The sequence below is a fragment of the Puma concolor genome, chromosome D1 (genome assembly GCF_028749965.1).
Source record: "Puma concolor isolate L17-30 chromosome D1, mPumCon1.1.hap2, whole genome shotgun sequence".
NCBI lineage: Eukaryota > Metazoa > Chordata > Mammalia > Carnivora > Felidae > Puma > Puma concolor.
The window spans coordinates 47,814,994-47,836,357 of NC_141676.1; the positions used below are offsets into that span (position 1 = coordinate 47,814,994).

Consider the following 21,364-nt stretch of genomic DNA (forward strand, 5'->3'; position numbering starts at 1 on the left):
GAGTTCTCCCATGGGCATGAGGAAATCTGTGACTCTACTTCTGCTATCAGTAAGTGCTCAATAAATGTGACTCCCTTTCTTCATCTTTGCCAACCAGATTCACTCATTCAGAAAGGAAAAAAATTAGCAGCTCTTTTTCTTGCTTGGGGACAACATACAACTAGGTTTTGAAGGTGCTTCTGTTTTCAGTAATCCTCCTTGCAGATGAAAAGTCTTCCCAGGAAGTCTCTTACTTTTGAGTCTTACTCAGCCAGTAATTCCTTTGTTGAATATAGATACCCCTTAAGAGATCCCTAGGAGGGTTGTGGTATATGGAAAGAGTACTGGATTTGAAATTAGAAGCCCTCTACCATGTTTTAGTGTTTGCCCTTAGATACAGTTTTCTCATCTGTAAAATGGGCATAATAATACCTCACCTTATGGGGTTGTTGTGAAGATCAAGAAATGTGTGAACAGTGTTCCATGATTGAAAGTACTAGTATTCCCCACTTGCCCTAGAGATATAGGTGGTCTAACAAGACACATCACTGTTCTGTGTAGTTCTACTTGATTCTACTTAGATACTGATACTCCTCTCTTTAAGTGACAGCAACATTAAAAATATACACTTAGTCCTTGGGCTACAAAAGGGTTATGCTCCTGAATATGTGCTACATGATATGTATAATTATGGATTGGAAATGAGATACCATGATTTATTATTTAAATAAAAGTGTTGAGTACTATTGAAATTAACCTTTGTTCTGTGCTTACCACAGACTGAGTAGCAAGCTTTACAGATATTATTTCACTTAATCTTCACAACAACCTTATGAAGTAGATATTAGGTTTTATAGATGAGGAAATTGAGATACAAGAACTTAAGTAACTTGCCCAGATTCATAGAATTAGTAAATGGTAGATCCAGAATTCAAACCCAAGTCTGTCTGGTTACATGTGTGTAACCACTATGTTCTACTGCTTTCCTAATCAACATACCTCCTACTGGGCATTCTTTTAAGAAACAGTAAGTCAAAACTTTTATAAAATCTTTTACTGTCTCCCTAGTAGACAACATTATAAAAATGTCTTTTATGTAAAATACACAAAACTCAGAAATGGCTCTGAATGTGCAAAAGAAGGAGGTGGTAATTGTAACATTCCTGCTCTCACTAAATAGTGATTGTGGTTATGTACCTTGATGATTCCTTTTACTTTTTCAATAAGGAATACATACAACATACATAATGCATGCAATACATAGCATGAGGTGGTCAAGAATTATGTGTGTGTGTGTGTGTGTGTGTGTGTGTGTGTGTGTATACCTCAGGTCACAAAGTGGGGCAGCAACCAATATGAAGCAGATTTCAGCACAACCAAAGGAATTACTTCTTAAATTATAAACATAATAACTTGAATTTCAGAAGTATTACATTAAGAAATACTCATAGTAAAAAATCAGACATTATAGATGAGCCTGGTAACAAGTTCAGAAGTTGGCCACATTCCTTAATTGTGGTTCTTCTCCCAAAGAAAGGTTATGGTTAACAGTTTCATGTGTATTGCATCTTAGATTTTATTGTATATATGACTCATCTGGGGATTTTGTTAAAATGAAGATTTCGAATCAGTAGATGTGGGATGAGCCTGATAATTAGTTCCCAGGTGAAGCTAATGCTTCTGGCCCATGGACCATATTTTGAGTACAAGGTCATAGAGTATGTGCATTTTTAATTCCATCATTACTGCCAAATTACATTCCAAAATGATTGTACCAACTATGATTTCACCAGCATGATATGTGAGTACTTATTTTCCTTGTCTTCTCTCTAATACTTGCTAATTATCACATTCAATTTGTCAATCTGATAGGTGAGATATGGTGTCTGTATTTGTATTTCCCGATTTTTACATGTTTAAGCATCCTTTCTTGTATTTTTCGGATATTTGTACTTTCTCTCTAGTTAATTGCTTGCTTGTATTTTTGGCCCATTTTTCCTTTTGTGTATTTTCTTGCCTATTTTATGGGTTTATATGAATTCTTTATATATTCTGGATACCAGTCCTTAGTCAATTAAATATCTTGCAAATATTTTCCTCTAGGTCTAAAGGACAAATTCCCGCCCAGCAAAGCTGTCTAGTGATTGAATGGAAGTGGAGCCATTCAGAAATTACATTACTACTTGTTGGGGAGGAATTTGGTGCCTTCATCACCTGCTGGTGCCCTTCTCTTTGATACTGGTATGGTATGTCGGATAGAGCTTATCAGACTATATTACACTTGTTTATTTATGGGCCTCCTCCACTAAACAGTGATCTCCTTGATAGCAGGGGTGCAGTTCTGTGAGTCATCTCTGAATTACCTGTACCTAACATTGGGTCTAACCCAGAGCAGGTACTCAGAGATACGTAGTGGGTGAATAAGTGGACAGATGCTTAAATGGGTCTGGTTGCAGGATTCCTGTCAGGATCTGCTCTGCATTTCAGCGAGGAGTTGCTCTGGGTTCTTCAATAAGGTAAAGAAAGAAGAGCCGGGGCACCGGATTGTTCAGTTGGTTAAGCATGTGACTCTTGATTTTGGCTGAGGTCATGATCTCATGGTTCGTGAGTTCGAGCCCCACATGGGGCTCCAAACTGATGGTGGGGAGCCTGCTTGGGATTCTGTCTCTGCCCCTCCCCTCCTCCCCAATAAATAAATAAACTTGAAAAAAAAAATAAGAGCCAAATGTCTATTTCTAGGACCCTTTGCTCCTAGTTAGAGGAAAATTCCCTCTGGTGGCTTGTCTTCTCTCCTTTCATTTGCCTTTCAGATACTTTGTTGATCAGAGATAGTATTAACACTTTATAGAACTAATACTTATAGAGTGCATTTAATGTGCTTTATATACATGAATTCATCTAATTCTCAAAACAACAGTTTTCTCCCCATTTTCTCAGGTAAAAAAACTGAGGCACAGACTGGTTAAGTAACCTGCCCAAGAACATAGTAAGTAAATGGCAGACGTGGACTATGAGCCTAGCTATTTGGCTCCCTAGTCTGTGTTCAAGAGATAACATGAAAAACACTAGACTTGACACAGCGTAGGTACTAAACAAACATTCTTCTCTTTGTTCACCTTTCCACTTCCCCCCACTCCCAGAAGTGTGCCTTCCTTCAGTGACATCTCAGTCCTGTGGCTTGGAAGAATCCAATCTTGTTCCTATTATTCCTCCACAGCCTTTGTCTCTGAACTTTGCATCCATCCCTGCTGGAAGCCCCAACAATCTCTTTTTTCCTAGGGCTCTGGAAACCCCACTTGCCATGAAGCCAGACCAAGGATTGAGTCATTCTACCTTTAGGGCCCACTTTCCCTTTGGAGTCCCCAAATCCCAATGGACACCTCTGGCCCCAAGGCTTTGCATGGTGCTGCCATCTGGTGGGTACAGATGACCACTGACATCTCTCTCCAATGAGTGGTGAGTGGACTCCTTGCCATTGGCCAGGATTGGTCCACTGTTCCTTTTAATCCCCAGGCAGGGTATCCCACTTAGAACTTAATCACCCAGTAGTTAAACTCCATTAATTACTGGCTTTTCCAACCTTGGCATTAAGGATATTCTCAATGAAGGCTTGCTAATTGGTGGGATGATAGCATGGCTGGACTGGTGGGTAAGAAGTCCTACTTAGCTCCCCCTGAAATCACATGAAGAGGGCAGCTGCCTACACAATATAAAAGATGGCTGAAATCCAAAGATTGTGCCAGGGAGACTCTATCAAGGATCTCCAGCCTTTTTTATAGATTCTTCAAGGTACTCACTTTCTCTTGGAGCAAGAGTGGAAGGAAACCCCAGGTCCAAATGCTGGGCATAAGTTTAGGGAAATACGCTGTCCTGGAGTCTCTGCTAGGCTTGCTCACATCCATTATCTGATTAAGTTCACAGTACTCCCCTGAAGTAAGATTTATTTGAAATAAAGGTGAGGAAACACGTAGGAGTTAGATAAATGACCTAACTTGAGAATCTGAAACATTCTTCCAGTTCAAGGATGATTTTTAGCAGCTTCCCAGGCTCAGAAGAGGCCCATATTGAGACTGTGAGACTCCAATTGTATCTACATGTCTGGGGTAAACTTAGGCAAGGCCCAGAGCAACTGGTCATTCAGACAGACCCTCAAGGGCTCAATAGTTACTTGCTGGATTTAATGTAGTTGAACTGGGGACTAAAAATACAGCCCATGTATTGTTTACAGGAGGGTTTACATGGAGGCTCTTTTCTGGCCTTGTGACTACAAAACCTTTGTGGGTAAAGTCTTTGTGCTTCCTTCCAGTTCACTTGTTTATAACCCAAGGAGTTGGCAGTCTTAAGTGGAAATTTGAGGGTATGGCAGGCAACAGTCCCTGAAACCAGCTTCCCATATGGAACATCCTATCAACCAATGCATATCACTATACTACTGATGGTGAAAATAGACATTATGAATAGATGGCCAATGTGCTGGAACCCAGCTAGACAAGATAGCACCTTGCTGCCTATAGCTTTACTTCCTGTTAGCTTCCATCAGGGGAGAGAGCACTGATACTGGTCAGTGGAGAAACCAAGTACAGGTGACCCTTGAACAATGCAGGGGGGTTGGGGAGCTGACCCCCTGCACAGCTGAAATCCAAGTAGAACTTTTGACTCCCCCCAAACTGAACTGCTGATAGCCTACCATTGACCTTAGCCTTACCAATAACATAAGCAGTCAATTAACACATACTCTGTATGTTATATGTATTGTATGCTGTATCCTTTAGTAAAGTGAATTAAAGAAAAGAAAATGTTATTAAGGAAACCATAAGGAAGAGAAAATGCATTTGTAGTACTGTAATGTATTTATTTGAAAAACTCCGCATGTAAGTGGATGGCACAGTTCAAACTCATGTTGTTTAAGGGTCAGCTGTATTGCTAAACAGTGGGATGGAGTTCATGGAGGTAAGTTCTGGCCCAGCAGGGGAAAGACAATATCCTCTGTGGGAAACTCACCATGTCCTGAGCACCCACTATGTGTCCTGCACTAATTAAAGCCCTTTCTGGTGCATTCTCTCATTTTAATCTCCACAACAACTCCTCCACAACAACTCCTTTGACAGATGGGAATATTGAGCCCCAGCAATGTTTTAAAATTTGTCCTACCTCACAGAACTAATAAGTGGTAGATCTGAGATTAGAGTCCTGGAGTTGGGCTGCCCCTCCAGTGAATATTCTTTGAACTGGTCAACTTGACCCTGTGACCTTTCAGAGAGGAGAGCCTGTTCTTCATTCTTTTGTTGCATTCTTCCCCTCCACAGTTACAAATTATCTTAGGAGATCGGCTGGACAAAAATTTGAGGTCACACAATCCACTTTGTTTTTGCCTTAAACCTTGTAAATTGGGGCTTCCCCCCCCACCCTCCCCCACCCAGTAAGAATGTGAAAAACGAGTATTGCCTCCTCTCTGTCTAGCCCTGTGGAGGTTTAGGAAGATCCTGGGAAGAGATGAACTTCTGGAGCTCCTCCTGGGAGAAGGTGCATGACAGAAGGAAAGAATTAGACCTTTGCCACTAACTGTATCCAAGGCCATTGCTTGTAAATTCATCAAACCGGAAGAAAGTCCAGACCCTTCATTTGTGAGCTGATTATACTTCCAGAGGAGGAGAAAGGGAGAGGCAGGTTTTATTCCCTCTTGGTTGTAGATTTCTTTACCTTGATTTTTTTTTTTCCCAGAAAAAGATGAGTGTGTGTGTGTGTGTGTGTGTGTGTGTGTGTGTCCTCTCCTCTCATACATATTGACACATATATCCTGTTCTCCTCTTCTCTCTTCCCAACCTGCTTCCAGCTGTGTGAAAGAGAAATCTTCCAGTTGGTATCACAGCGTATTTTGGGGGGTTTGTAAGCAAAGCACTGGCTGATGACCATAAAGTGCCCCTTCTTTGGTTTTGTGCCCTCCCTCCTCTGTGGGGCCAGTTCCTTGAATCCAGAAAATATCACTTGAGAGAGCCACTGTGGGTACTACTACCATGGCCCATTGGGGTGCCGATGTACAAGGTGGCTATGCAGCAGGATGCTCCCTGACTCTGCAGGCCAAGGAAATGCACCCACAGATGGAGAAGAGGTTATAAATCTGTGTTTAAAGAGCCTTTGTTTAGAGGAATTCTATTCAGATGCTGAAAAGAAGTGACTTCAGCAGAAGGGGATAATATGAATAAGTGTATTTGCTCTTATAACAAATAAAATAGTCTCAGCCATTAGAGCCCAGCCATGTCCCTTTGCTGTCAGTCACAGTTCTGTCCTCTCTAACATCAATTACAAACAGCATGCATAAGGACTTTACAGTTCACAGAGAGCATAGTCTGCCCCCAATGCCCCTGCATCGCCTCTCCCCTTTCTGTGCAGAATTTCCCTATTCACCGAGATGAGCCTAGTCCCACACGGATGACAACTGGGTTACAGGACACAGTTTTGTCCTGGGAGCTGTGCAGACATTAAAAAAAAAAAAATCTAGATGGGGCAAAAATCTTCCAGGGGGTTGGTGGTGATGGTGGTGGTGGTCCAAAATCTTCTAGGAGATTCCTGGGAGGCTTAGCCCCTTTGGCAGTTGCCAAGCCTGGAGCCATGCAGGAGGCCAGAGGACAGAGGGCGTCGGACAGGCGGAGGTTGGAGTGAGGCTATGGAAGAAGTGGATGCCCACGGGGCCTGACCAAGGGCAAGGCTAGTCAGACTATTCTGGCCCATGATTCCCCGGCCTCTCTGCTTCCTGGCGGCTCAAAAGAGGGACAAGGAGTCGGCCGGCCGGGGAGACCAGAGCGAGAAGCCCCGCCGAGGGGCGTTGAGCCGCGCGACCCTGCAAAGACCAGAGGTCCCGGCGCAAGAGCAAGAATTCCCCTAGCATTCCCCTAGAGGTGGAATCTGCCGACCTAGGGGCTGAGGCTGGCGGCGCGCCTCTCCGGGAGCCTCGAGGCTGGGGCAGCCCGCGCGGGCGCTGGTGGAAGCTCAGGCGCGTCCCTGGAGGGCGGGAGCCAGGGGCGGCCAGCAGGTGGGGCCCGGGGGCCGGACTCCGCCCCGCGCGCCCTCCCTGTTGGTCCGCGGCAGCGCAGCACCGGCCCCTCTCCCGAGCCGGAGCGCGATTGGTGGCAGCGCTTGTCGCTCGGAGGGGGCCGGGCCGCTCTGCGCCGCTGCTTTCCCCGCCGCCGCTGCTGCCGCCGCCGCCGCCGCCGCCGCCGCCGTCGCCGTCGCCGCCGTCGCCGTCCTTCCAGCAGCGCGGGCCGGTCGGACCGCCCAGGCAACCCGCGCTGGCGATGGGAAACGGCGCGGCCGTGGACCCAGGTTGTGGCAAAGTTTCCCCGACGCGCGTATCCGGGCGCGCGGCTGCCGGCCACCCGTGACCGCTTCCAGAAGGGCTAGGAGATTTTTAATTTGGAAAAAATCCACCTCGTTTCCTTTGTCAAGCTCTCTCTCCGGGTGGCCAGCGGCGGGAGCTCCAAACTTGGGCACGGCGGCTCTACCGCAAGCAGCTCCGGCTGTTGGAGGACCTTGGGACTCAGGTGCTCGGGCGCCCAGCGCCCCGGGGCGGGCGAGGGGGTGTGCGCGCGCGGGGGAGTGCCGGCGCGCGGCGAGGAGGGTCCCCCGGGAGCTCTATATGGAGGAAGGAGCCCAGAATGGTGTGCACCAGGAAGACCAAAACTTTGGTGTCCACTTGCGTGATCCTGAGCGGCATGACCAACATCATATGTCTGCTCTACGTGGGCTGGGTCACCAACTACATCGCCAGCGTGTATGTGCGGGGGCAGGAGCCGGCGCCTGACAAGAAGCTGGAGGAAGACAAAGGGGACACCCTGAAGATTATTGAACGGCTAGACCACCTGGAGAATGTCATCAAGCAGCATATCCAAGGTACGGGCGCCCCGGGAAACTTGGGCCGCTCACCAGGCCCCGGAGTGCCCAGCGAGGCGCCGGGTGCGCTGGGGCGGGTGCGCATGTAGCCGGCAGCTGCGGGGTCTGAGGCCGCAGAAGCTTGGGGGGCTGGGTGTGCGCTCTTGCCTGCATGGGGGACCCTCGCTGTCTGCGGCCGTGCGCGCTTCTCCAGGGCACACGTGTGTGCGCGGGGCTCCACGCGCGGGTGTGTGCAGCTCACTGGCGGTGTGGGGGCGCGCTGCGCACGTGTCCAAATGTGCCCGAGACTCCGGGCTGGTTGCTCGCCGGCTCTCGGGATCGCACACAGGTCCGGCTCAGAGTGTGTACGTGCATGTTTGTGTGTGTACAAGAGAGAGCGGGCGCGGACAGTCGAGCTCATTTGGTCCCTTGTAAGGGCCCACGGCGAGATGCTCGCGCGGCCCCAGCCTTTGGCATTTAGAACCCATAGGCTGCGGGACAAGCCTGGACTAGGAAGATTGCGTAGACCCAGCCCCAGCCCTGCTGTGCGCCGTCCGTAGGCGCACAGGTCCGTTGGACCTGTAGGGGAAATCTGTGGCTAGGGGTGCCGCTTAAACCTATAGCGGTGCCCACCCCCACCACAACCAGCGGGTCCAGGACCCTCTCCAGGAGCAGGTGTCGACACGTGGAAGAAGCACGGGAGCCTGGAGCTCTGTCCACTGCGGTGGCGCCTCCGCCCAGGACCGAGAGAATCCCCCCTGGGCTGCACCTTCCCCGCGGGGCCGGGCGAAAGCCGTTGCCTCTGGTAGCTCCACTCCCAGGCCCAGGGCATTCCCAGGCCCAGGGAGCGGTTGGGGCGGAGCAGACAGACTCTCGCGGAGTGGTTCTTGAGTCTAAGGCTGCACGAGGTGGTTGCCCTCCATCTAGGCCAGGGCTGGGGTCAAGGGGAGGATGGCGTATGGGAGCCCTCCCGATGCAACCTTGTCCGAGCTCCGCGGGGCACTGGTACTGGGTGTGCACACACGCGCGCGTCTCACCCGTTCACACTTCTCTTTTCGTCACCTCCCCCACTTCCCCTGCTTTCTACCAGCGTGTGAGCTTCTGAAGGGCAGGGAACCTTGTTCACCTATAAACCTGGCGGGCCAGGCAGACTCTGGGTCCACTACCTAGCAGATCTTGGCAAATATCTAGCTGATGGAAGGCTTTCTCCCCCAGGAGCACTTTCATTTGTTTACTCGTGGGCGTCTGCACCTGCTGCCCCTGCCAGGGTAGAGATAGGCGCTGCGTCCACATTTCCCACTGTAACCCCACATGTCCAGAATAGTTCCTTCCCAGGGGAGGTCCAGGTGAGTGCAGGAGAGGTGTACATATCCCTTGTGCTTTCTAACTAATGACTTCAAAGCAAGCTCATGGCTTAGGGACACTTCCCTCGAAAGGAGACTGTTGACAGCTTCTCCTTCATACCTACCTCTGCCTTTCAAACTGGAACTGGGCTTAGCAGACCGATTTATCTATCTGATGGCCCCTGTTGCTGCTGTTTCTTACCTTTTCCATCCTGTAGGTTTGGACTGAAAATTAATCAGCAATAGAAGTACAGTGCTTGCCCCAGGGTGTTTCAGACTGTTCCCAGGGAGACACAAGGCCATACCTTACTTTGACGTTTCCAGTTTGCCCACAGGTTTTGAGAGATTTTCATTCACAGATTCTGCGTGAGTGTGTGTATATATATTCCTGAAAAATGATTCTCTTGTGCTTTCCAGTCTGCTCAGGGAGGAGGTGAGCAAGGTACTGCTTTGGGAAGCAGTGAGGAGACATTGTTAACCCATGAGCTCATCACAGAGTAGCCCCTATCATATTGAATGTGGACCATGTCACATGATTTATAAGGCTCTACATGAAAGTGAGTGCAGTTTTAAAGCTGAAAGGAGCCTTTGTGATTTTGTTCCCAGGAAACCTTATAACTACACATTGTTCGGAACTTTTAAATATATACCTGAAAAAATTGGGAGAGATGGGAAGCAAAGAGAGAACAGGATTCTTAAAACATACGTTGGTCCGGTTCTCTTGGGTATGTGCCCTGACTGTATATTAGGACTCCTGTGGATATTCAGAAATGACCAGGTTCTCAGGACAGAAAGGCGGAAGCCACAGGCTCTAGAGGGTGGGGAAGTGTCAGTGACTTGGGGAAGGCTAGATGGGAGACAGAGAGTGGAGGTGACTTGGTTGGCTGCGCCGTGATAGGGTAGTGTGACCAGTGACAGCCCTCCCAGTGGCCCCAGAGCCATCCAGAGCTAGGATTCAGGGGATTAAGTGAATTTAGAGATCTATGTTTAAGAGGCCTGCAAAGTTTGGGACTGGCCAAGTGCAACTCTTTGGAGGCAGAGGGTAGGGAAGGACAGTCAGACTCTGGTACTCAATGATATAGACCGTTCATGTGTATTCCACGGTTAAGTTTCCTCCAGTTAGTACAGCCTTTTGAGCAATCCAGCTTACTGTGCTGAGTTGAGGGAGAGGAGAATAAGGGGTAATGATAATGGCTGAAAATTATATAGCGCCCATTATGTGCCAGGCACTATTCCAAGGGCTTTATGTATATTGACTAATTTAATCATCACAACCCTGTAAAATAGGTAGTATTAACTCCATTTTACAGACAGAGATAAAGACTTGCCTGGGTCACATTACTGATACATGGGAGTTCAGGGATTTGAACCCAGCCCATCTGGCTTCAGGGTCTGTGTTCTTCACCACATACTGTACTGTCTCCTTAGAGGGCCAGCAGCTCACAGGGGAAACAGCGATCCCCTGGAGTTACTTGATGATGGAAGAGGGTGTCAGAGTTAGAGACCTCAGAAGATGCCCAAGGAATGATGAAGTCAGAACCTGCCCACGTTGAGACTCTTCCATAGGTAAACTCAGAAAGCTCTGGGTTTTGTTTTATTTTATGTTGAGAGGCAGAGGTTATGTTCACTTAAAAAGTGTTGGTGGAATACCCAGGACAGTTCCTGGCACATCCTGTAGAGTGTAGGTGTTGGATAGATGAATGGATGAGTGAATGAGTGTATAATGTGGATACCCAGTGCACCGGTTAGTCATTTATGAAAGCGTTTCCATTCTCAAACGAATGTTTTGCTTTGGAGCCTTGCTGAGGCTTCTTTTTGCTTTGGAAGGAAAGTTGTCCCGGAAACTGCAAATGTCACAAAATGTTCTGCAGAATGTGTCATAGGCCTTGCAATTAGAAGAGGCTTTGGAGCATCACCCTAGAGGTCTGTTCTAGTCATGACTGAAAAGTTTATTTTCCTCTTGGGGGTTGCAGTGATATTTCATTTTAATTTGTTTTCTGATTGAATGATTTAATTAGATGGTGTTTGGGAATCTCTTGGGAATGTAAATTGCAGTTTTGAAAAAAAAATTTTTTTTCAAATAGTTGGTAAGCGAGAGGGTGGATAGCTCCAGATTTCAAAAATAGCATCCTGTTGGGCTGGAGATAAGTGTTCGTACAGGTTCACTCTTCGGAGGAGAAAGATGGGATTGCTGGACGTGGTGAGGCGGATGAAGCAGAGGGTGTGTTGAAGGCAGCTTGTGTTTTGGAGAGCTTGGAACCTACTCAGTGTTGGTTCCTGTCTTATTTTGGAAGTCCCGTAGAAACTGAAACAGCTTTCTCCTCATCTTTTTCCTTGCTTCCTTCCTTCCTTCCTTCCTTCCTTCCTTCCTTCCTTCCTTCCTTCCTTCTTTTTTTTAATGTTTATTTACTTTTGAGAGAGAGAGACAGAGTGTGAGTGGGGGAGGGGCAGAGAGAGAGGGACACAGAATTCGAAGCAGGCTCCAGGCTCTGTGCTGTCAGCTTAGAGCCTGACGTGGGTCTCAAACTCATGAACTGTGAGTTCATGACCTGAGCCGACGTCAGATGCTTAATCGACTGAGCCACCCAGGCGCCCCTCCTTTTCTTGATTAGTATCTTTTTGAATCTGTAAAAGAATGTGCCAATATTAAAGAAAATAATTAAAAATGTATAAAATTGCCTTTAATTCATTTTACTTTAACACATCTATTTTGCATTTGAGCCTTCCCTTCTAACTTTTCCCATCTGCCTCCGTATTTAAAAAAAAAGGTGTAGTCATGGTTTGCATGTAATTTCATATTTCACCTTTTTTCAGCTTGTTTTTTGTTAGAAGTATTTTTTCATGTTTGCTACATAGTATATTGATTCAGTCTTTATTTATTGGAGATCTAATATGTGCCAGGTAGCACAGTGGAGAGGTGACATTGGATATGACAGTAAATCAAGACACTCCCGGACCCTGCCACTGTGGACTTGTTTTTAAAGAACAATAGATTCCCTCTTACTCAATACAGTTGGGCTTTAAGGTAGTTAATTGAAAAACTGAGTAAAGAAGAGAATAAAACAAAATAGTGCATATCTGCATTAAGTATTTTATTTTCATTTTATTTTTGAATATTTTGTACATTCATTTGCAAGCCTTTTGATGTTAAGGCCAAGGCTGTCATTGGGCGGGGCGGCGGGGGCCTTTCTGATCTTCTTCCTTGCATAAGCCACTTACATAATGTGCTATTTTACAAAGACTGATCTCTACTTCTGTTTCCTTTAAAATTCATTGAGAACTTGAAGATGCTTATGAAGCAGCCTCTGTGTAGTAGCCTGAATTTCTACGACTTTTGCCTCATCCTTCGCAGTGATTTTGCTCACATGCAATTTGAGTGCTATTTCAGTGACTAGCTTGATAAAGTCTTTGCAAAGCAGTTAAATTAATTTTCTTAGAAACAACAGCTCTCATCTTTTTAGCAGTCATATTCCATTGGTTTCCAGAATATGTAATTAAATTAAATTATTCTGTTACAATGACAAGTACCAAAGGTAAAAACATATTTGGGAACAAACCCAGAGGACTGTTGGTAGCCAAACAACTCAGCCCTGAGCTGGAGATGTGAGTGGGGGCGGGAGAGAAAAGCTGACACAGAAGGACAAAGGCATCCTGGGGCTGGTTTCCCAGGGGGATTGAAAGCATGCTTCATTAGGAGAGGTGACAAAGCAGAGGGTTCTTAAAGAGAACTTGTACTGTATTTTTAATGACTGCATAATATTCCACCATCAGTATAACCATTATTGATTTAACCACTTCCCCATTACAGAACATTGGCTTTTCCACTACAATTAATGCAGAAATGAACATATCCACCTCATTTTTCTTCTTTTCAACTATCTTTAAGGATCTATTTCCAGATGTGGGATTACTACGGACTCCAAGAGTAGGAATAGTTTAATGAACGATTGTTGTTAAAATCTTGCTACACAGCCACTTGCAATGTATTCTTGTACCAGTTTCATGGAACCTGGCCAGCATTGGTGGTATCATTTAACTTTTTCTGGGCAAAGGTAATCACTGTTAAGTGTTCTTTTGATTTGTACTTCTTTGATTACTGTAGAACTTAATAACTGTCCCCCCCCCACCTCCCCCTGTTACTTTCACCTTGTATTAGTGTCTTTTGCCAGTTTTTCTCTTGGGATGTCAGGTTTTGTGATTTGTATATTATATATATGTATGGTATATTTACATAGATCACTAGTTATACACACACACACACACACACACACACACACATACGGCCTGTATTCTATATTATGTACATATTTTTTGCTTTACATAGATGACTTAGGGCAGTAATTTTCATACTGTGGCCCCAAGCAGCCCCAAGCTTCTGGAAGGTTGGATCTGGGACCTGACAAATAAAAGGGTCAACTGAAGTCTCCTGGACCCCTCCTGCACCCACATGCTCTCCTCCTTGCAGCCAGTGTATCTCCTCCTTCACATGCCTTATATTTGGTGTTCTATAGAATGTTTTACTTTTTAAAAGGCTGTGCTTTTTTTTTTTAAAGAAAAGGTTGAAAATCACTGTTTTGGGAGAAAAAGGCCTGACTATTATATTTTTGTGAGGGATGATGGTAGCATAAAGAATTCAAGAGAGTAAACACATCTGAAAGGAAATTGAATTCCTGGGTAGTGTTTTTATAATATCTATTTACCCTTCTGAATACCGTGATTAATAATGTATTACATTATATGACTAATTTCTAAATCCATTATCTTACTTCAGTGAGTCAAGATCATCCCAACAATGGGAGAAATGGATTATTAACTGCTTTTTGTTTCCTAAAAGTTTGTTAGGCGTATTATATGCATATTAATGTATATTATGTCACTAAAAACAGGTTGCTTGCTCTGATTACAAACCATTTGTGGCCCCTAAAAGTCAGAAAATATCCTAGGTCTGGATGTGGGGAGATTTTTTTTTTTTGTCCCTTGTAGCTTTGGATGTCACCTAGAATTGGCTGGTGTCCTTCTCATCTGATCCCTGACTTGGCATGGTTGTGAAGAAGAGGATATGATGTTTTCTGAGTGCTTGTGGGGTTTAGTTGAGGAAAGGGTGTCATTTAAATAGTAAAGCTATTTTTCCTTCGGAATGAACTATGGCGTGTGAAATTATATTAGTAACAGTGATTGATATTTTGAGAGTGCAAGAGCAGGATTTAGAAGTTGGGCCCAATTACCTTTATTAATAGCCCCAGACCGCATCTTCATGGAGTCGGGAAACCTTGCCAAAGAATACAACTTTTTTCCCATGGCCAAAGAATTCTCATTTTTATCCACAAGTGTGTAGGCTGTAAAATAAATGAATTCCACATTCTTTCCCACTCACTCGACATAAATTGTTATTTGCCCTTGATAAGTAGGTTGATGTAGAATCTCAAGGAGAATTCAGAATGAAATGTGGGAGAACCACAGTCTGGTTTCCTGGTCTGAGGGCCTTGAAGGTCAGCTGCAGTCACTTGGGCTATGCTGGTCTGTGTTTTTCCAAAGGTATTTATAGGATTCAGAGCCACACACAAGGTTACTGGACCATCTTCATTACCATCCTGTAGAATTTCTGACTTCACTTCACTTGGGAAGCCAAATGCCTTGGGGCCATTGCCTTTTGGAGGCTTGAGGGTCTCTTTAGGATTGTTGCCCTTTTTCATTACTTGGGTCCTGTCCAGGAGTCTAGGAGAGATGGCTGCCCTGTGGAGAAGCATATAGGAAGGCAGTCTAGTAAGAGGTGATGCTGCGCAGAAGGTTCTTTGTGGGAAGCACCAGGCTGAATGAGTGATGAATGTGGCCAGAAGGCAGTAAGATGGGATTTGGGAAGAAAGAGGATCACACATAAAGATGGAGGGGCAGAAGCCCATAAATGTGAGATGGGCAACCGCAACAGAGTGCAAGGGGTGGAGGGGGCTAGGTCTGCTGGTTCATGATCCAGATGATATGAGTGTTGCTTGCCCTCACTTTTCATGCTGGCCTTGAATGTCTCTCTGGCGCTGGGGGTCCTTGAGTTGGGTAGAGATTTGATTATTCCATGGTGCCTACAATTACCAGCTTATCAAATCTCAGTCTGCCTTTGGGGGTGGAGCAGCTCCGTTCCACAATACAGTGTGTGAGTATGGAAGCGCTGAATGTTTTCCTTCTCCTCACACGCATGCCTTCACATGCAGGGCACACGCCCCAGGGTGGGGCCAGGATGGAGCATGTCCCTACACGGTGCACGCATTCTCACTCTGTCCTTTTTCCTCCCACTCAAGAAGCGGATTAGTATGCAAGAGAATGTGATAACCTTGAAATCCCTTCAACTTACTAGTTAAACTTAATCATTCGTATGTTTTGGTATTTTAGTTATTGTTAACGACCAATCACCGTACAACTGTTCCAATCTAAAATTTGTTGTGGTAGTAATCGGGAACAACTGCTGTCCTGGAGTCCTATTTGTGGGGCTGTGTACTTTTTATGGACCCAGCTGAGTGCAGCCAACTGGAACTTTAAGCAAGAGGATTCCTGATTATATGAACACTAATGCTTGGGTAGTTTTGCTGGCTACACGATTATGTCTTTTCTTTTAAAAAAATTTTTTGTAATGTTTGTGTATTTTTGAGAGAGAGATGGAATGCGAGTCAGGGAGGGAGGGAGAGAGAGAGAGAGAGAGAGAGAGAGAGAGACAGAATATGAAGTAGGCTCCAGGCTCTGAGCTCTCAGCACAGAGCACGTGGGGCTCGAACTCACAAACCGTGAGATCATGACCTGAGCCGAAGGCAGGTGCTTAACCGACTGAGCCACCCAGGGGCTCCTCCTCCCCCCTCCCCCCACCTCCCGCCGACTACAGGATTATGGACTAAAATATATTGCTAGGACAAATCGTCCCAGTGGGTATGGGGTTCTGATGTAGCTGTTTCACTGCCCATCATTCACCATCAGTTTTGTGAAGGCTTGCTTTTCAGAGATGAAACTGCCCTTAATGAAGCTTTGTGAAAGTCCTAAGTGTGCAGTCCCAATGAGACTGTGACAGGCTCTCCGTATGAGGCCACTGGTGAAATGGTGTTAGAGCCAGCAGATGGTTCTCTGGGCTACGTTTTGTTACTGCCTCTCTTCAGGAGTTCACAAAGTACTGTGTTTGGGAAGATCCAGAAGAGTGGTATCTGCACCCCTCTCCTTGGGACAGATGAGAACAATGAAAAATGATGTCTGAAGAGGAGGCTTAGGGCCACCTCTTTAGAATAGCCATTGTCCAGAGTTTAAGACAGAGGTGCAGCCCTGTTTAAGATTGCTGAGTATTGCATTTTAAGCCCTGGTGACTTGTTTGCTTTGCCCATCCATCTCTGTGTCCTGGGATGGACCTTTTTTTTTTTTTTTTTTAATTTTTAACGTATTTTTTTAATTTATTTTTGAGACAGGGAGAGACAGAGCATGAACAGGGGAGGGTCAGAGAGAGGGAGATACAGAATCTGAAACAGGCTCCAGGCTCTGAGCTGTCAGCACAGAGCCCGACGCGGGGCTCGAACTCACGGACCGCGAGATCATGACCTGAACTGAAGCCGGACGCTTAACTGACGGAGCCACCCCGGCGCCCCTGGGATGGACCTTTAAAGGCCATTGAGATCCCAGAGAAATGGGAAGGTAATTCAGGGACCTGGGCAGGACAGGATTTGAATCCTGGACCCATAAGTGTCAGGCTAATAGCCTCTGGAACTTTAGGAGAACAGGACCAAAATTGCTTGAGCCAATGAATATAAGAGTAAGAAAGCTAAGAGGGGATTTGAAGCTTCAGAAGTGACAAATGAGAATCCTAGCCAAACCCTTGGCTTATTTTAAAAGCAACAGGCATATCAAGTATTGAAGATTGATTATATCAGGAGGCACGGAGAAAGAGAACTCCTGTGTGGCAAGGACTGGACTAGATGCTGTCCATGCGAGGTTGCTTTTTACCTTTGCAACGTGGACGGAGAGTTTTAGAGGTGAGGACAGTTAGACATAGACACTTAGAGAGTTTGCCCAAGGTCACACACTGGTACGTGGTGGAGACAAGAAGGGAACTTTCTAACATATATGCTCCCTACACAAGAAAAAGAAAAAGGTGAAAATCACAGAGAGAGGACCAGGAGATCATTCTGTTGGAGACTGTGTTCAAGTGTAAGCTCAGAGGCCTCAGGGCAAGTGGGGGACTGGTGGGGGTGGTGTGCCAGGCAGGTGGCTTGGTCTGTCCTTATGTAGGTGAGGAGCCTCAAGGTTGGGTGCCAGAGGCAGAGGCCTCGCTCTGGAAGGGTGAGCAAGGTGCTGCTCCAGAAGCTGTGGAGAGCCCTCTCTCTTGGATCATTGTGGATCTACTAGGAACATCATAAACCCCCAGGAACTTGTCCTGCAGGAGAAGCAGAAGGTGCCCGAGGCAAGCTAGAGCTCATTCCAATTCCACGTGGGACTAGAGAGCGCTCACTGTGTGCCAGGCGCTATGCTGAGTGCTTTCCTGTCCATTGACAGAGTCGTGTGTCTTCTGGGGTGATCAACTTGTCCCGTTTGCCCAGGACTTTCCCTGGGCATTGTTTTGTTTTTTAATTAATTTATTTATTTTGAGAGCGAGAGAGCATGAGTGCGTGTGAGTGGGGGAGGGGCAGGGAGAGAGAGAGAGAGAGAGAGAGAGAGAGAGAGAGAGAGAGAGAGAGGTAAAGAGAGATAAAGAGAATCCCAAGCAGACTCCTCTGTCAGTGTAGAGCCTGAATGCAGGGCTCGAACTCACAAACAGTGAGATCATGACCTGAGCTCGCATCAAGAGTCAAACGCTTAAGAGACTGAGCCACCCAGGTGCCCCAGGACTTTCCCTATTTTAAAACTGTAGTTCCTGGCTCCAAGGAAGCCCCTCGAACCCGGGCAAACCTGGATGGTTGGTCATCCTTATCTTCTCACACTGTTAAATTCTGTTTAATGACAGCTCCTAGCATCAGGGCAAAAATAGCCCTTGTGATTGCACCCTATCTGTGTCTTCTGGTCTCTGCTCTTGAATGTTGACTTTGTCCAAGAGTAGTAAAGAGGACAGTGAGGGTCCCAGCAGCCCCTGCCCCATTCTCTCTGCCCACACAGGCTGCCTCCTCTCTCCTTTGTTATTCCTCCTGCCTTGGCACTCTGTTTTTTAACTGTCTGAGCCTCTTAGGATTTGGAAAGGAAAAAACAATTGCTGTAAAGGAAAGCTCTAATAAAGTGGTTTGGGCACAAAACATCAGCAGCTGTTTATTTGCCCAAAACAGTAGGAGTCTGTATTAATAACCTTGTGAGTTATATGCTGGGAAGTTAAAAGTAAGCAAAAATCTTACTTGAGACCCGCAAATGTGCCTTTATTCCTTTATTGAACTAATCTCTCTTCCTGTTTATGCTGGTGACATTTTCTATTATCCATGTGGAAGATCCTTCCTGATATTCTGCTCCAGATTTATTTAGCTCTGCCTTGGTTAGGGTCCCAGAGCTGAGGGGTTTTCTGGTTTCTTTTTATTGCAGTTATGATGCTTGGTGTTTATGTGGTTCCCACCTCAAAGGATCTTGACCAACGGGACAGGCGTTGTCTAATTAATCATCATAATATTTCCCTGATGGGACAGAAGGAGCCACAGAGGAAAGGGGGGGCGGTTGGTGATATATGTGTGGGAGAGGCTTTAGACCTGCCTCTCAGTTCAAGGGCTTGGAACAGTGAGTCTTTTAACATTTTGGTTTCTTCCACATCTAAATCTCAGCTTAATAATAAACTGATCCTCTGATTTGCTTTATTTTCTAAAAGACTGTTTGGAGGAAAGTATACATTGTAGGGATTATGATGTAGACCCTCCAAGTCTATAATTGGGCTAGGCTTTTTTAAAAAAAAAATTTAATGTTTATTTATCTTAGAGAGAGAGAGAGAGAGAGAGAGAGAGAGAATCCAAAGTAGGCTCCAGGCTCTGAGCTGTCAGCACAGAGCCCAATGTGGGGCTCGAACCCACAAACTGTGAGATCATGACCTGAGCCAAAGTCAGATGCTTAACCGACTGAGCCACCCAGGTGCCTGGGCCAGGTTTTTAAAAAAATATTTTACTAGAATCTGGAGATTTATATTCGAGGGGAAATGTAGTGGGAAGTGGATACAAGAGACTTTTATCAAAGATTCAGAAGTTGGAAAAAGAAACCAGTGAGGAAGTGTTGTAGAAATAGGCCTGAAGTTGTCTGGAGAAGAGATGGGAGGAAGAAGAGAATTAATGTTTGTTGAGCATCTCTTGCGTGCTAAATGCTTTGCATGTGTTACATCACTTTAGCCTTGTAAGGAACCTTGTGGGATGCTGTTAGTGCCATTTTACAGATGAGGAAATCCAGGCTCAGCAACTGTAGTTAACTTGTCCAAGATTATGTGCTTACTAAGAGGTAAAACCCCATTACTTTGCTAAGCCCCTTAGTAATAGGTCAGGGATCCTCTTGTTTTTCTGCTGTAGCGATGCTGATCAAGAGAAAAAAAGCTTATCCCTTACTTACAGCAGAAAGGTTGCCGATGAGACTGGAAGAAAGATTCATGACAGAAGCGAGGCCTTGAGATGGGTTACCAAGTGGCTGTTTTGCTGGTATCCTTCCCTGGAGACACAAGAGGATGCCTGTGCCAGGAGCTGGCCGGGACTGAACACTCAGGAAAGCTGAAAGAGGTTCCAGGGCATGGCCCTTTGAAGCCAACAGTATCATTTTTTTTCAGGAGAGGACTTAGTGTGAGCAAGCCCATCTCCACCACTCACTCAGACCTAAGGTTTTTGGGGGTCCTCCAGGCTCAGGGCATGGGATCGGGTGGGGGACCATGGAGGGGACTGGTGCACACAAAAGAAACAGCAGACATGTCCGAGTTTGCCAGGAACTTCCCATTTAATTGAGGAAATGGAATGTTCAGGTAAAGTGGATATAATGGTGGGCCCCTAGCTCTGTGGGCAGATATAGGAGGTGGACTCCAAGGCTGGCATTAGTTTGGATCCTGGCAGGGTGCCAGCAGTTGGGGGTGGGGCATGAGATGGTTGGGAGAAACTGCAGACCTGCTTCCAAGTTCCTATTCTTCCCCAATATGATTGGGAATTTGACAGTGACCTGATACGTACTCCTGCTTTCTGTTGGTCACATGCTCAGATCCTTCCCTTCCGTCATCCAACCAGCATTTATTGAGTGCCTAGCAAGTGCTGAGGGTACATCAGTGGAACAAAGACAAAAATATAAAGGAGTTGTAATTAAAATGAGATGATCAGGAGCTGTCCTGTCAGCAAGGACTTGAAGAAAGTTAGGTGTGAACTCTGTCTGGGGGAAGAGATTTCGAGGTGGAGGGAACAGTGTAAAGGCCCTGGGGTAGGAATGTGCCTGGTGTGTTTGAGGAACCGTGGGTTAGCTAGTGTGGCCAGAGCAGAGTGATTATGGAAGAAAGGGGTGGGGGATGAGGCCAGAGAAGTGCTGGTTGGAGAGCAGATTGTGCAGGCCTTGTAGGCCACTGTGGGAGAAATGGGGAGCTATGGGCAGGGGTTAGCAGAGAAGCCCAGCTTTTAAAGGCATCAATCCAGGCTGTTCTGTGGCTACTCCCTGAGCACTCTGCAAGGGCTTGACTCTGTGCCAGGCATGTCAGGAGATGAAAAAATATATATGACATGGTTCTTTCCTTTAAGAAGCTCATAATCAGGCCTAGAAGACAATACAAGAAACCGTTGAAGATCTTTTGCAAGCTAACTAGTGTAATGAGGGTTAAAATTGAATTCTAGAAGAGTGCATCATCAGAACGGACTTCCTGGAGGAACTGGGGCTTATGACACATCTCGGAAGAATGAGGAGGATTAAGAGGAGTGGAGCAGGGACGATCTGGAGAGGGTAAGCTCAGATCTTAACCAGCAGTTACCTGCGCCTCTCATTTAATGTGGGGAAAAGCATGCAGGCAGTCAGTGGCTGGAATCGGTGCTGCTGTTTTCAGGGTGGGTGACCTTGGGCAAGTCTCTTCGCTGTCCTGTGCCTCAGTTTCCCCAGCTGTAGAAAGGAGGGCGGTTGCTCCCTAAACACTGTGGGATCATTGTGCTGATGAAATGAGATGCCATGCGGGAAAGCACCCCCACCCTGCCTGTCATGGAGCAGGCATAGGAGCAGGAAGCACATTCTTTTCTTCAGGCTTCCTTCTT

General features: G+C 46.2%; 1 protein-coding gene across 3 annotated transcripts in view; it reads left to right on the plus strand.

The window, feature by feature from the left end:
- The first annotated feature begins 7,170 nt into the window (after positions 1-7,170).
- The window catches only part of GALNT18 (polypeptide N-acetylgalactosaminyltransferase 18), a 355,216-nt gene continuing 341,022 nt past the window's right edge, over positions 7,171-21,364 (plus strand). For all 3 annotated transcript variants that reach the window (XM_025928366.2, XM_025928368.2, XM_086677970.1), the window contains exon 1: positions 7,171-7,866. In XM_025928366.2, the coding sequence (XP_025784151.1) occupies positions 7,632-7,866 (235 nt within the window). In that variant the 5' untranslated portion in view covers positions 7,171-7,631. The remainder of the gene's footprint in view (positions 7,867-21,364) is intronic.